Source organism: Vigna unguiculata, chromosome 4 (genome assembly GCF_037176805.1).
Source record: "Vigna unguiculata cultivar grain cowpea cultivar isolate G323 ecotype 2 chromosome 4, ASM3717680v1, whole genome shotgun sequence".
NCBI lineage: Eukaryota > Viridiplantae > Streptophyta > Magnoliopsida > Fabales > Fabaceae > Vigna > Vigna unguiculata.
Genome location: NC_140795.1, coordinates 38,159,073 through 38,174,717, shown reverse-complemented (window position 1 = coordinate 38,174,717; position 15,645 = coordinate 38,159,073). Strand labels below are relative to the sequence as shown.

General features: G+C 28.6%; 1 protein-coding gene across 1 annotated transcript; it reads left to right on the top strand.

Moving 5' to 3' along the window:
* The first annotated feature begins 5,372 nt into the window (after positions 1-5,372).
* Positions 5,373-7,655, top strand: LOC114182400 (uncharacterized). The gene is made up of 4 exons (XM_028069269.2): positions 5,373-5,488; positions 5,584-5,881; positions 6,868-6,993; positions 7,255-7,655. Exons 1-4 carry the CDS (start codon positions 5,438-5,440, stop codon positions 7,536-7,538), a joined length of 759 nt encoding a protein of 252 aa, XP_027925070.1. The 5' UTR covers positions 5,373-5,437; the 3' UTR covers positions 7,539-7,655.
* Positions 7,656-15,645: the final 7,990 nt, after the last annotated feature.

The following is a 15,645-nucleotide window of genomic DNA, read 5'->3' as shown; positions in this document are numbered from 1 at the left end:
TGTGTATCACAAGTTTAAGGGGAGCAAGTTTATTTTCTTGATCTTGTATGTTGATGACATTCTGTTTGCCACTAATGATATAGGCATATTGCACGAAACTAAGAAATTTCTGTCAAAGAATTTTGAAATGAAAGATCTTGGTGACGCCTCCTCTGTATTAGGAATTCAGATACACCGAGATCGATCTCGGAGTATTCTAGGATTATCACAAAGGAGCTATATCAATAAAGTTCTTAAAAGGTTTAGCATGCATGAATGTAAATCTGGGGATACTCCAGTTGCTAAGGGAGACAAGTTCAGTCTCAATTAGTGCCCAAAGGGAAATTTGGAAATTGAGGAAATGCAGAAGATTCCTTATGCGTCAGTTGTAGGGAGTTTGATGTATGCCCAAGTATGTACGCGTCCAAACATAGCATACATAGTTGGGGTTCTAGGCAGATACTTAAGCAATCCTGGAATGGACCATTGGAAAGCAGCAAAGAGGGTCATGAGATATTTAAAGAGAACAAGAGGTTATATGCTCACATACAAGAGGTTAGACCAGTTGGAGATCACTGGGTTTTCTGACTCGGATTTTGCAGGATGTCAAGATAGCTTAAAATCTACTTCAGGTTTTCTTGGCGCAGTGTCAAGCAAACCCTTGTAGCATGCTATGAGGCATTTAATCACGGGATATGGCTGAGAAATTTTGTCACAGGGCTGAAAATTGTGGAAGGCATTGAAAGACCACTTAAGTTATATTGTGACAACAAATCAGCTGTATTGTATTCCAACAACAATAGAAGCTCGACTAAGTCAAAACACATCGACATTAAGTTCCTAGTTGTTAAAGAAAGAATACAGAGTGGACAGATTTTCATAGAACATTTAGGGACAAACTCCATGATTGCAGATCCTCTAACCAAAGGACTTCCACCCAAGGTCTTTCATGAGCATGTTGCTCACATGGGTGTTTTACAGTTTGAGGAATCTGAGGTTTAGTGGGAGATAGTCATTTTCATATGTTTTATGTTCTATGTTTAATTTCTTGTATGCATACATTGAACTTTCAGACATATTTGGTTATTTATATATGTGGTTTTAATTATTACACTTTGTACATTAAGTTTTTTATATTGATCTCATTAAGTTAAAGTTTGGACCAGTTGAAAATAGATGTTTATATACAGATCACCTTCACATATTTTTTTATGCTACACATTTCATGATGAATCCATGTCATTTGATTGTGTCAGGATTAATGATCATTGTTGGTTTTAGTTGTGATTGATGCAATGAAAAACTGGTTTGGTTCTACATGTTGATATAATCAATGGACGGGACTTTTGGAGTATGCTCGAGTAATATAATGGCAATTTTGATCTCATAAAGTCTAACACATTTATAAGGTTGTAAGGACATATATATTTGTGACAAGTGGGAGATTGTTAGTAATTTTGGGTCATGCATATATATAATACATAATTAAATGTGTTAGAGCCATTATTTATAAAGTCAAATAATAAAGTGATCTGACTAAATTAAAGATTTGGCTAAAGGCATATGTCATGAAAATAAATATTGTGTAGAGACCATTTAGTAATTTCTAATTTGATGAGGGGCCAAATTAGAAATGTTAAAACTTAAGTAATTCAGTTTATAAATAGTCATGATCCCCTTCTGAGAGCACACAGAGTGATAACGTACTTTTCAAGTTCCTGTTCCTTTTCTCTCTATCCCCATCAAGAGAGAAAACCAAAGGGAAATAAAGGTGCTCTACAGGAGGAAGATCACTGGATCAATATTGCTCTAAAGAAGGGAATATCATCATTATGGCCAATTCATGTACGCTTCCATTTACTATTTACAACATGATTATCAGTATGAGATATTGCTTATGGTTGATCATTAGAATCAGTATTAGGATCATATTTTGTTTTTGCTTACATTAGACTCATACTTACTATAAACATCTTTTTGCAACATATCTAGTGATTTCATTTTTAGAAACTTTTCTAATGTTAATATATGATTCATATATTAGAGAAGATTAAATGTAACTCACAAGTATTTTATTCTTCCAAATTAGTGAGATATGTAATTACAGAAAATGTGACAATGTCACTTAATATTTAATCAAACAATTGTAGTAACTTTAATTATATCAATCGAAGTTAGAACATTAAAAGTGTTTCAGAGGTAAGGATGGAACATCTACCAAAATAATTGGCGAAGTCTTCTAATATTCACTCCAGTCATTTAGTCATTCGTTCGATTCCTCCATTTATCTGTCTGATCGGTTGTACTTGCTAAAGACATTTTGATGTTAAAGTCAGCAATGATTTGATTGGGTGAAAGCAATAAGTGTTATAATAAATGTGAGAGAAAAGTCTCAACAACCATACAATAATTACAAAACTGCTTGATTTACTTAGACGTCATTCGATCAGGCTTACCAGACAGCGTCACATCTAACTTGCATAAAAGGACACATGGTGGAATTCTAGGGGAAATACAACTGTTGGAATTGGAAGGGAAAACCATTGGTAACCAGTTGGTGTTACATATCTTCACAAGTAGACTCTATGGCATAATCATGTGATTGTTAATTACATAAATGAAAATATTCTTTAAAGTATTCTTAATCGGCCGACTGTTGGTCGACATGTTACATCAACTGACAAACCACAACGGTCAAGGAGGTCATATCCTACCACAGTTAGTCAGTGGTTGATCGACCAACTGGGCCATATAGTACAAAAAGTAATAAATATAAAAACTAAAATATCAAGATAATCTAAATATTCAAGTTTAATAATTATCTTTGATTCAATACATTAAAAAAGTTTTAAACAAAAGATTGATACAAGTTGATTTTAGAAACAAATATTTGAAGAGTTAAATATGTTTTTTCGTTCTTAACTTTTGGTGAAAACTAGAATTAATACCTCTTCGAAACTTTAGCCTAAGTTAGTCTCATTTTTTTGAAATGCGTGAATTTAATCATTTTAACAAAATTTTGTTAGGTTTATTTGACGTTTCAAACGCATTTCATGATGACATTTGAGTTGTTTGTCTGTCTATGAAAAACATTTGAAACATTAAATAAACTAAACAAAATTATTAAAAAAATCCAAATTCATGCATTTTTAAAGTTAGGGAACTAAATTTGGCGAAAGTTTTGTGGATGAACTAATTCCAATTCTCACATGGAGTTAAGGAACAAAAACATATTTAACCATATTTAAAAATAGAAAATAGATTAATTTAAGATAAAAGATTTATAATTAAAATAAGGGTTAAATATGATTTTGGTCCCTTGACTTTCAGTAAATCTTGGAATTAGTCCATTTCAAAATTTTGAACCAGTTTAGTTCTTCATCTTTCGAAATATGTGAATTTAGTCCTTTTAATCAAATTTTGTTAAGTTTATTTGACATTTCAAACGCGTTTCATAATAGTATTTGACTTAACATTAAAGCAAAAATGTGTCAAACAGTATAAAAAACTCAAATACAATCCTGAAATGCGTACGAAACATATAATAAAGGTTTAATTACTCGGTCGGATGGTACCCACTTTGGTACATGTGTGTCAATCTGGTACCCGCTTTTAAAAAAATATCGATTGCATCCCAACTTTTAAAAAAGTACTTCAATTAGGTTCCTTTCAAACGGAGTTGACTAACGTCGTTAGTCAACATGCCACATGTCAGTCTGTGGTTTTTTTTATTTTTTTAAATTTTTAAAATTTTTTTTTTAAAATTTTTTTAAATTTTTTAAATTTTTTAAATTTTTTTAAATTTTTTGAAAAAAAAAATGCCACGTGTCAGGTCCCTGTGTGTGACACGTGGCATTGTTAGTGCCACGTGTTAATGTCACTATCAGATATCATTGTGTTGATTTCGATTTAGTCCCCATATATGTCTTTTTGTTTCAATTTAGTACCTACTTATGTGTATCTGATTCAATCTTGACCTAATTTTTTTTAATAATTAAAATTCATTTTTTATAAAATTAAAAGTAATTAAGTATAAAAATTTTACAAAAATTAAGTATTTAATATTTATATTAAAATTTAGTGATAAAAGTCATTTTATTAAGTCATTTTTAATAAAAAAAAATTAGTATAACATTCAGACAAATAGAAATTTTGGTTTAAAATTAGTAAGAGACAATATTGTTCTATTTTGGAAAAAAAAATTAACAAAACATGAGTACTTAATAAAAAAGTAATTAATAAAGTAATATGTTAAAAAGTCATTTTTAATAAAAAAATATTAGTAAAACATTTTATACAAATAATAAATTTAGTCTAAAAAATATTAATAAAACAATATAAATATTAGTACTTAATTTTGCAAAAAAATTTATACTTAATTAGTTTTAATCTTAAAAAAATGGATTACAAAAATATTTTTCTTATTTAAAAAATTGAGACAAAATTGAATCAGATACACATAAGTGGGTACCAAATTGAAACAAAAAGACATATATAGGGAATAAATCGAAATCAACACAATGGTATCTGATGGTGACACTGACATGTGGCATTGCAATGCCACGTGGCACTGACTCACACAAGGGACCTGACACGTGGCATTTTTAATTTTTTTTTTCAAAATATTAAAAAAAAATTCAAAAAATTCAAAAAAAATAAATAAAATAAATAAAAAAAATCATAGACTGACACGTGGCACGTTGACTAACGCCGTTAGTCAACTCCGTTTGAAAGGGACCTAATTGAAACACTTTTTCAAAAGTTGGGATGCAATTGACATTTTTTTTAAAAACGGGTACCAAATTGACACATTTGTACCAAAGAGGGTATCATCGCAGTAATTAAACCTATAATAAACCTACCAAAATTTGATTAAAATGACTAAATTCACGAATTACGAAAGATGATAAACTAAATTGGTCCAAAATTTAAAAGTGGACTAATTCAAAAATTTAATAAAAGTTAAGGGACAAAAACATATTTAACCCTTAAAATACAAAAGAAAGTAGAAAATTTAAAATATAATTAACATGTTCGTGCTCTCAATTATATCTTTTGATTATGAAATAAATTATGCTGGAAGAAATTACTGACCTTCTGCACTTAAGATATTAATTATTACTTTTGTCTACGATTAATCCTTATCAATATTATGATAAAAAAAAATCTTATAATAGATTTAAGTAATTCTCTTGTTGTTGCGTTTTTTTTTTTAAACATTGAAAAGTTGGATATTCCATACATATTCAAACGCCTAAATAATAGATTCATTCAAATAAATTTTCAGTAAAAGAGAAATAATCTCAAATCTTACCATTATCATTTCTGAAATGAAAATATTTAAATATAAACATTTTGATTTGAAAACTATCATTCAAAAAACTAGGCGCCAAAAGAAATATATAAATTCCCCCAATTTTACCTGAATCGTCTGAGAACAAAACTCTCTTTGCATCAAATGTCAACGCTCTTCATCGCTCTCCAATGCTATCAATGCTCCACTATGCAGGTACTCTCTCTCTCTCTCTCTCTCTCTCTCTCTCTCTCTCTCTCTCATTCTCATTCTAATTCTAATTCTATTGTTTATTCGGTGAATGTGTTCAGGTGAAGCAGAAGAAGAGCAGCAACAAATGGAGTTGCGCGGTCTGTAATCAGAAGCAATCGGTTCGAAGAGTCTTTGCCCAGGGATTCATGGCTAAGGACGTCCGCAAGTTCGTTCAGGACTTCAACATGTCGCGCCAGTCCTTCGACGACGGAGAATGGCCTCTCGCCGAAACCCTAGATCCGGCACCGGAAATCTCCGACGGCGAAGTGAGCCGCCAAAAGAGGAGGAACGATTGGTCTGCCTACCTCGACCAAGAGGATCATCACACTCTCGAGGAGCAACAGCTTCATCATGATGGTTTGTTTTACAGATTTATACAGTCAATTGGTATTCTGAATTTTAGAAATTTGTTTTTAGTTAAATTTTACTTATTTTCTTGCCTTAGAATTTCCTGAAAATAAAGGCTGGCTTTGTTCTAAACTGTGTTTTTGTGGTTGTCATTGTGACCGACTATTGCGGTTGTACAATGTTAAACTTTTTGTCTGTACCAACCATGAGAAAGAATTATACAAGTATTTTAATTGTTGGTGTATATTATAGGGTTTGTACTTAACATTAGAAAGTACTATAAGATTATTTTGATCATTGCTGTATCTTTTACTGTTTATGAAATCTCCCACCAATGAACAAACCATAAGGTACCTCATTTGCATTTTTTCAACATTCCATACTACCACACTAGTTTGATTGGTGACACTTATAAATTCAAATATAAATTAAAAATTGTTGTGAATGAGGTGACACTTGTAATTAAAATGAAAATTGAAATTGGCTGTAGGTGAACTGCAACAGATTGTATGACTGAAATTTGGTGGTTGCTGTTATGGACAACTCTACAAAAGCATTATTGTGGTCATAATTGTGATTGCGGATCGCAGTTTAAAATCATATGGTGGAAATTTAAAAAGAATAGATTTTAGAATATAATTTAGAGTTTAATGTTTATATTCAGGTAAAATGGTTTTATATTATCATCCAATCTCATTCATTGTTGGTAAGACTAGTTCTGATTATGGTAAAAGTGAAGAAAATCTTTTCTCTTTAATTCATTCATTCATTTGGTATAAATATATTTACAGAAAACATCTAATACTGAATATAAATTAAACTGGAGAGGTTTAGTAATATTAATTGTTTTATATATGTAGTATGTATGTATATATAAATTGTAATGTTTTTAAGACTATTTTTTTTTTTTAATGTTAATACTATTTTTAACTGGTCTTATATATAGTGATTATATATAAGTTAAATTCCAAATTGTGATGGATTGAACTGCACAGATGATTGCGAAAAGCTTGTAGTGACTGAGTTACAGAAGGGTATGTTCAAGAAGAGCAGGGTGACGGAGAATAATGCTGCAGGAAGTGACAAGTTTTTCAAGAAGACACTTTTCCTTAACTCTCAAGGTGCATATTCCTTTATTCTACAATGTGTTTCTGTATACCTTTTTTTTTATTTCACTTTGCTTAGGAGCACTACCAAGAATTATTGGCTTGTTACTTTATTTGTGAGATTTTATCTACTTGTGCTTTAGGGATTAAGGGTAAACAAAACAAATATGTTGTAAAATTTCATTATGTCATTAAACTAAAAACATTTTAGATTATTAATTAATTCATTAAATAACTTGGACTTTGTGTCATTTATGTGGTTTCACTTTGATGCAGAGGATCCAGTTACACAAAGAGCTACATCAATGATTGAAAACAATCCAAAAAGAAGAAAAAATGACGTGACAGTATATGATCAGGTGACTCAAAAATTCAAGCAAACAAGCACTGAGATAGCCTCCAAATGGAGCAGATACTTAAATGAGTACGATGACAATTCAGAGTTTGGACTGAATAAAAGCTTCAACGTGGACAAAATTTCAGGTCCATGCAATAACATTGTCTTAGAGACCATAGCTAATGAAAGGGTGGAAGATGATATTCACCCGGATTTTATGTGAATTGTATCAATATTTATGATTGTGTGGACCAATTACTAGAAAAAATCTCTACTTCATGAAATGAATATAACAAAGCATCCTACAAATGAATATAAACAGTACTACTTTTTTGGGCTATTTGTATTGTTAGGTTTGTATATATTAGAAGGGGAGATAAAAATTTATGATCTAATTACAATTTGTTAAGATCATGAGCACACTGCATACTGATTGGAAAGAAGGGAGTGTTTGTATATATAGTGTTTATTGTTTAGATTGATTTATTGAAACAATGATTCATTGAACTTTTTTTTATTTGAAATATTCATTGTGATATAGGAATATTAATGTGTACATTTTGAAATAATGAATAATTCCTGGTGCTATACACTACTAGGAAACAAAATGAAAGAAGAGTATGAATGTTGTAAAAAAAAGGACAATTTAAGTTTTTATTATTACTTAATATAATTTAAATCTTACTTATTTAGAATGCGTACATGTTAAATTGTACAATAATGTTTTTATGTAAGAAAAAAAGAGTGAAATTTGAAATATAATAAATAAGATTTGTTCAGAATCAATATTGATATGTTAAATAAAACTTTTTGGTATCACTTTGTATTCTGTAAGGAATATTTGACATACTTTTAATGTTTTTCTATTATAAATTATTATTGTAGTTTTATTGTTTCTTTCATAGATAATTACATTTACAATTAATCTTAAGAGGTCTGGTGTAGTTCTTACAATTTCAGGTGTGTTTGATTTGGCTTCAATTTATGAATGTATTCTTCAAACAATTAAAAATTTGAGAAATGTCTAAAAGGAAAGAGCAGAAGAAAACAAGTAAGGCTATAACATATGAAAGAAATGAATACTATTGAAAGCAAAACTCTAACATATACAGACTTGAGCAAGACGTATGCTATATATAATAGAAACAAAAAAAAAAAAATCAGAAAATTGCACTTAAGTGCAAACAAGGTGTCCTAGAGGGCAGCAAAGAAAACTATAAAAACAGTCATTGTGTTGAGTGAGAGGGCGAAATGGCGAGCGCATGAAACAGAATATGATTTTTTTTGCTGAATTTTGAGTCTCCCTCAAGTTAGGAGTAGATAATTGAGCACTCCCAACTTGGAGCAAAGTTGATGAAGGAAGAGTTTTGGTTAAGATGTTAGCTTATCGAAGGTTAAAGCATATGGATAGAAAATATGTTAAATCACCCATATTTTTTATCTTAAAAGTTTGATCAAGCAAATAAGTAATATTATTAATTTCAGAAATATCATTTCCTACCAAAATAACATCATCAACATAAATAAAAAAAGTTGGTACTTTTAGCTAGAAAATTTTCGAATAAAGATTGATCAGGGGATTGTTTTGAGCATATGTGAGAAAAGAAAATCATAAAGCTTAGCATAACATTGTCCATTACTCTATTTAAGGCCATAAAGAGACTTGTGTAAATGACACTTGATTTTCTTTACTATGTTTCAAACTTGGGGAAAGTTTCACCTAAGCTTCTTAATTTAAATATCTATGCTTAAAATCATTATTAGCATCTAATTGTTTATAATGCCAATTATGTATACAATCTAAACACAAAAGAAGTTGAACAATGGTTAATTTAGTTACATAGGAAAAAGTATCAATAAAATCCAATTCTTCTAATTGAGAATAGTCTTTTGCCATAAGACAAGCTTTATACTTATCCATAGAACCATCGTCATTATATTTGACCTTATATACCCATTTGCATCCAATAATAATTTTGCTTTTAGGTAGAGAAGTGATAGTCCATGTTTAATTCTTTTATGAGGCTAGATGCTCTTCACTCATTGCTTTTCTCCAATTTTCTTGTTAAGAAGCACTTTCTTAATTTTCTGGTTCAATGTTAGCATCAATAGAAAGAACAACCTACTTAAAAGAAAGTGAAAGTCTGGCAAGAGATAGAAAGGATTGAATGGGATATCTGACTTTGTTTTTAGTGTCACAAGATGCTATGAAAATCATGAAATTCTTCAATCTCAGTTTCAGAAACATTTTGATCATTGAGAATCTCAATGGTAGTATTAAATTCTTCAAGAAAATAGTTAGTGAAATTAGCTTGATCATTGAGACAGATAGGTAAAGGAATCCACGAAGAAGTATTGTGTTCCTTAGAAGAATGTGTGTGTGGAAATTGATCCTTATAAAAGACAACATTCCAAGAAACATTGATATTGTGAGACTAAAGATAATAGACAATGTAACCTTTAGTAATTGGTTTAAAACTAAGAAAAACTCAGTTTAAGCATGTGGACCAAGTTTATTTTTGTTAGCAATGATAGTAGATATGTAACATTTGAGTCAAATCAAACACTTCATATAATATTTCAAATGGGGAAAGATTTTTAAGAAAAGGAGTGAGAATAAAATTCATCAAATGAACCACAAAATTGAAAGCATAATTCCAAGATCGCATACAAAGGTTAGATTGAAAAATTAATGCACTAGTGACATTTAAGATTTTGTTTTTTTATCGGCAAAAATAAATATATTGAATACAAGTAACATTTAAGATACGTTGATGTTTCCTTTCTACGATGTCACGATGTCATTTTGTACAAGAGTTTCAATGCAACTTGTTTGATCATGTTGATGTTGAGTTTCAAAATCATCCATGATCATAACTAATGACTCCATCGAATTTTCCAAATTGAATTTCGTAAACGCAATGAAATTAACTAAGTTTATAAGGGTTTCAACCTTGTTTTTTCATAATGTAGAGGCATGTACATTGAGTATGATCATCAACTATAGAGAGAAAATATCCAAATATCAACATGAATCAATTTAAAGGGTTCACATGCATGAGATGTGCTATGAGGAAAAGGAAATTTATTTTGGTTTACAAGATAACAAATGTCACATTTAGTAGACTCAATGAGCTATATATGAGGACGTTTTTGTTTCTTAATAAGTCTTTCATCAGAAGGGTGACCAATCTTAATATGCCAAATGTTATATTTCATAGAATTACAATGAATAATAGAAGAATTAACTTTTTTTATATTGTGTAGAAGTTTTAAGCATATAAAGACCAACATTATTGTCAGCTAAACCAATCCTCTCTCTGGTTTTCTGATCCTGGATAACACATAAATTTGAAGTAAATATATACCTTCATAACTGAGAATAAAAAACTAGTTTAGAAATATAAGTTATATGCAAAACTAATGTATAAGACATCTTTGAAAAAAAAGCATCTCTAAGCATGAGTGACCATAACCTTAGACCCATTAGGTAACCTAAAAACAATATAGGTTGTATTTGGTTATAAGAAATGAAATTCAAGAGAGAAGAAGATAAATAACCAGTTGTATATGAATCAATAATCTAGGTGGTTGAAAGTTCTCTTTGAAATAATTACACAGGTAGAAAACTTGCAAGATGTAACATAGTCGAATGGGTTAACCACATGTAAGTTTTCACTACAAAAAAACTATCAAATTGTGACCAATTTTATGACAAAAAAATATGTTTAGAGACTAATTTAGAAACAAATTTTCTAACTAGAGACTAAATTAGAAATCAATTCTTTTGGTAGCCAAAATCTAGGTAACTAATGTTAGTGACCAATTTAGAAACCAATTCATAATAGAAACTATTTTAGTTTCCAATTTACCAATTATAACTTTTTAAAATTATTTTAGTTACCAATAATTTTTAGTTTAAAAATTGATATTTAAATTCGTTATTATAGTGACTAATTATTTTTTGTCACTAAAATTGATCATTAATCAAGAATTTTCTTATAGTGTTTATTATTGTCAACATTAGACACAAAAAATGCTTGTAACGTCTGTTATTTTTAGCTTTTGACGTCTGCAAAAATACTGACGTAATATATGGTGACGTTAAAATTCACGTCTGAAAAAAACTGTCGTTAGCTAACATCGGAAAATAAGAACCAGACGTCCCTTTACGTTAGTTAAATCCGCACTCGACGTTCAACTCACGCCAATAGAGGAAAAAAAAAGGCTAAAATTGACGTCTGTCAGTGCAAGGACAAACGTCAATTTCAGCAGTTTTTTTTTAAAATTTTGACTGTATTTACATATTCTCACATCTGAAAATCAAAAAATTCCTAGAACATTTACAACAACGTGGTAATTTTAACTCATAATTGTAAAGTTGTCTAAACTTTTACAATTACCACAAAACTAAAACATTCATCAAGAAATTGTTCTACAAAGTTTTTAAAATAAAATTGTAATGTTCTAGGGCCTAACTTCATTGTTCCAATCAATATGTTGTCCACTCTTGTCTTAGTGTCTGGATAGTGTCTTCCAATAGAGATGATGTATTCTTGAAGCGCTGAAAAGATAATACAAATTCATTATGCATGAATATCATTTGTTTAAAGTTTGATATGATTTATAATATCTTAAAGATATATACATATATTATTACCTCTATCCATTCATCTTTAACTGCAGCTCGAATGATTGTTCTTATCCAAGACATGACATAATACCCACATTCCCATGAATCTTCTTGCTTGTTACACTAAAGATGACAAGGAAAATAAGCACATATCAAGTTCATAAGTTGACATGCAAAAATAATAACTTGGTAAATGAATGAGTTACAACCTTTGGGTATAATACTTTAATCTGTTGTGCTCTGGCTTACCCATAACTCTAATGAAATTTTGGAAACATAAAATATAGGTTAGTTTTAATAAGTAAATACATATGATATGAAAAAAAAAGAGTAACACTTACTCTTGTAACATGTTTTTCAAAGCATTTTTAATCTTCCAATGTAATAAGCAAAACCATACAACCGTGCATTGATTTGGAATGATGACCAATAGTTGCCAATGAGACATATCATCAATCACAACTACTTAGTTGAATAATCAACAATAATTCATAAAATATTACAAGCAATAACACCTACCCATCAATGTACAGCGCAATGTAAATCTCTTTGTTTGACTCAGCCATCCATGTTTGCAAATAACTTTTCACGTGATCAGGTGAATTTGCAGAAGCTTGAATGGTCTGAGGTTCAATGAATCCATACATGGAAGCTCGGCATTGTTCCACAATTACTTTGTCTATGTACCTACGATAAAACAGTTAGGTATAAATTAAAAAGTACCATTTTCAAGTTCTAAATGTGAAATACAATTAAATATCTTACATACACCATAGTTGTAAAATTGAAATATTTAACATCTTGTCACCCGTAACGATCTCTAGTGCATCATTTAGATTGATGTACAATGAAACATGATAGTGGAGGCCAAATACTCTTAACTCTCACTCTAGCACTATCGATCCTCTCTTCAATTTGTGTAACCTAACTTTTCTTCTTCTCCGCGAGCCATCTGCCGGCCAGCGCGACCTCCGCAGGTGAGTTTTCGACCTTTAATCTTGTTGGGTTTTCATTTGTGCACTGATTTAAGCATTTTGAACTGATTGGATTTCGTTTTGGTCTCCATTTTACATAAATGCAGGGTTTTCCTTCTTTGCACCGTGAAGCTTTTCGCTGGCATCCCACCCTCCTCCATCTGCATCCTTGTTTTTGCTACAAGAGGTTAGTTTTTCATTTTCCTCTAATTAATGTATGCGTTTATTTTGTATATTTTTTCGGTTATTTTTTTTATTACGAAAACTATGATTTTTGATATATTTGGAATAAAAGTTAGATTTATTATAAGATGTGTTGCATGTTAAAATGATTTTAATGTATTTTGTTGATTTTTTTGGCTTATTTTTTTTATTTTAAATTTTTTGATAGCTGATAAATTTGGAATAAAATTTATATTTATTATTATATTTGTTGCATGTTATCATTTTATATGCATTGTTATTTTATATGTGAAGATTTATTATCATTTTAGTTCACAATTTTGAGCAAACCTTAGTTCCATTTGAGATCTAGTACAAATGATTAAATTTTTAATCGTTTGTATTAGATCTTGAATTGTCCGGTCGGACAGTTTGAAAAAATTTTACAATTCAATTTATAAAATTGTTATTTTTAAACCAACTCTAACATTTGTCTATAAATTATTGATATATAAATAATTGAAACAATATTTAAATAAAGTTTAATGCAAAATATACATTTAAATAAACTTAATTTTGTTAAAAACATCAATTATAATAAAAATACCATTGTAAAATTTATATAAAAATTAAATTTGATATAGGGATGAAATTGATTCAGTTTTAAAAAGATTGGGACCAAATTGAGACAAAATAACAAATTCATGGACTGCATTGAAACTTTTCACATCTAATAGTGACACGTGGCATTGCCACTACCACATCACAATCTCTACCACGTGACACAATGTCAGATTGACACGTGGCAATTTTTATTATTTTTTTAAAAGATTATAAAAAAATAAAATTTAAAAAAATTTAAAAATTTAAAAAATTAAAAGATTAAAAGATTAAAAATTAAAAAATAATAAAAGAAATAAAAAAACCACGTGTTGACACGTGGCACATAGTTAACACTTACTACTAACGGAAAGGATCTAATTGTAACGAACTTTTTAAAATAAAGACTTAATTGAGTCAAATAAAAATGAGGGGACATACTTGAGATTTGGCTACAAATGGAAACCTCTGAAATGATTTAACCTTATATATATATATATATATATATATATATATATATATATATATATATATATATATATATATATATAGTTTGAGAAAATTCTTTAAAATTTATTAGTTTACCCTTCTTCTGTGTTTTTGTCTTGTGTTGTTTGTTTTCCTCTTGCGATGATCACCTATTTGTGTTTAGAGTTAAAAATATTTGGTATGTATAATTGATATATTTATATAGTCCGATTATTTGTAAGACTGTATTAATATACTTTATACATTTGTTTATTTGTTTTGATCACTAAGGTGAAACATCATATTTTATTAGTTTTAAACTACTAAAATTTGGATGTTTAAATTTTAAACATCATACTATTATTATTGTGATTTCTTTAAAAAATATTATTATTGCAGAAATGACAAGTTATCTGATTAAAGAATTAGAAAATAAGTGTGAAAAAAGTTAAAAGTAATACATCTCATAACGTTATTATAATTTCTATTAAAAATATTATTACCGTGAGGTAATAACAAAATTATCATATTAAAGAATTATGAAAAATTTCAAAACATCGCGTTATATTTTTGTGATTCCTATTAAAAATATTATTATTGGGACAATAACAAATGATATTAAAGAGTCATGAAAAGAAGTATGAAAAATTCCAAATCACATAAAAAATTAAGTATTAATGGACGAGAGATAATGAAAACACCTAAAAATAAGAACTGAAAAAAGTTCAAGGTAATTAACTATTAAACTACTTAATAATTAAAATTTTCGGAAACGTTTAAAGTGATTGAAAAGTATTATATGAAAATTATTTATGTTAATTATCTAATTTTATAAAAGTTAATTCATATTCTCATAAATGATTGATGTAAGTTGTCAGAATATACACTTTATTTTTCAAATTTATTAGTTTGCAACAAAATAAGAAAATTAAATATTTCATCTTTTAAAAAAATTACATTTTATCATATAATTTCAATTATCTTTTAAGATTTATTATTGTCTAAGATAAGAAATATTTTTGTATTTTCAAATATAAATAACATCCTTATCATCTAAATCTACTTATTTTATAAAATTAAGGGTTAAATATGTTTTTGGTTCCTTAAATTTTAGTAAATTTTGAAATTAGTGCATTTCGAAACTTTAAACCAATTTAGTTTTTCATCTTTCAAAATACGTGAAGCATTTCAGGATTAAATTTTTGAGTTGTTTATACTATTTACATATTTTTGCTTTAATGTTAAATCAAATACTATTATGAAACGTACTTGAAATGTCAAATAAACTTAACAAAATTTGATTAAAAAAATTAAATTCACGTATTTCAAAAGATAAAGAACTAAATTGATCTAAAATTTTAAAATAAACTAATTTCAAAATTCACTAAAAATTAAGACAAAAACATATTTAAACCTAAAATTAATTTTGTAACAACATAAGATATAATATGTAAATATAATATAATATATAATATAATAAGACATTTGTACAT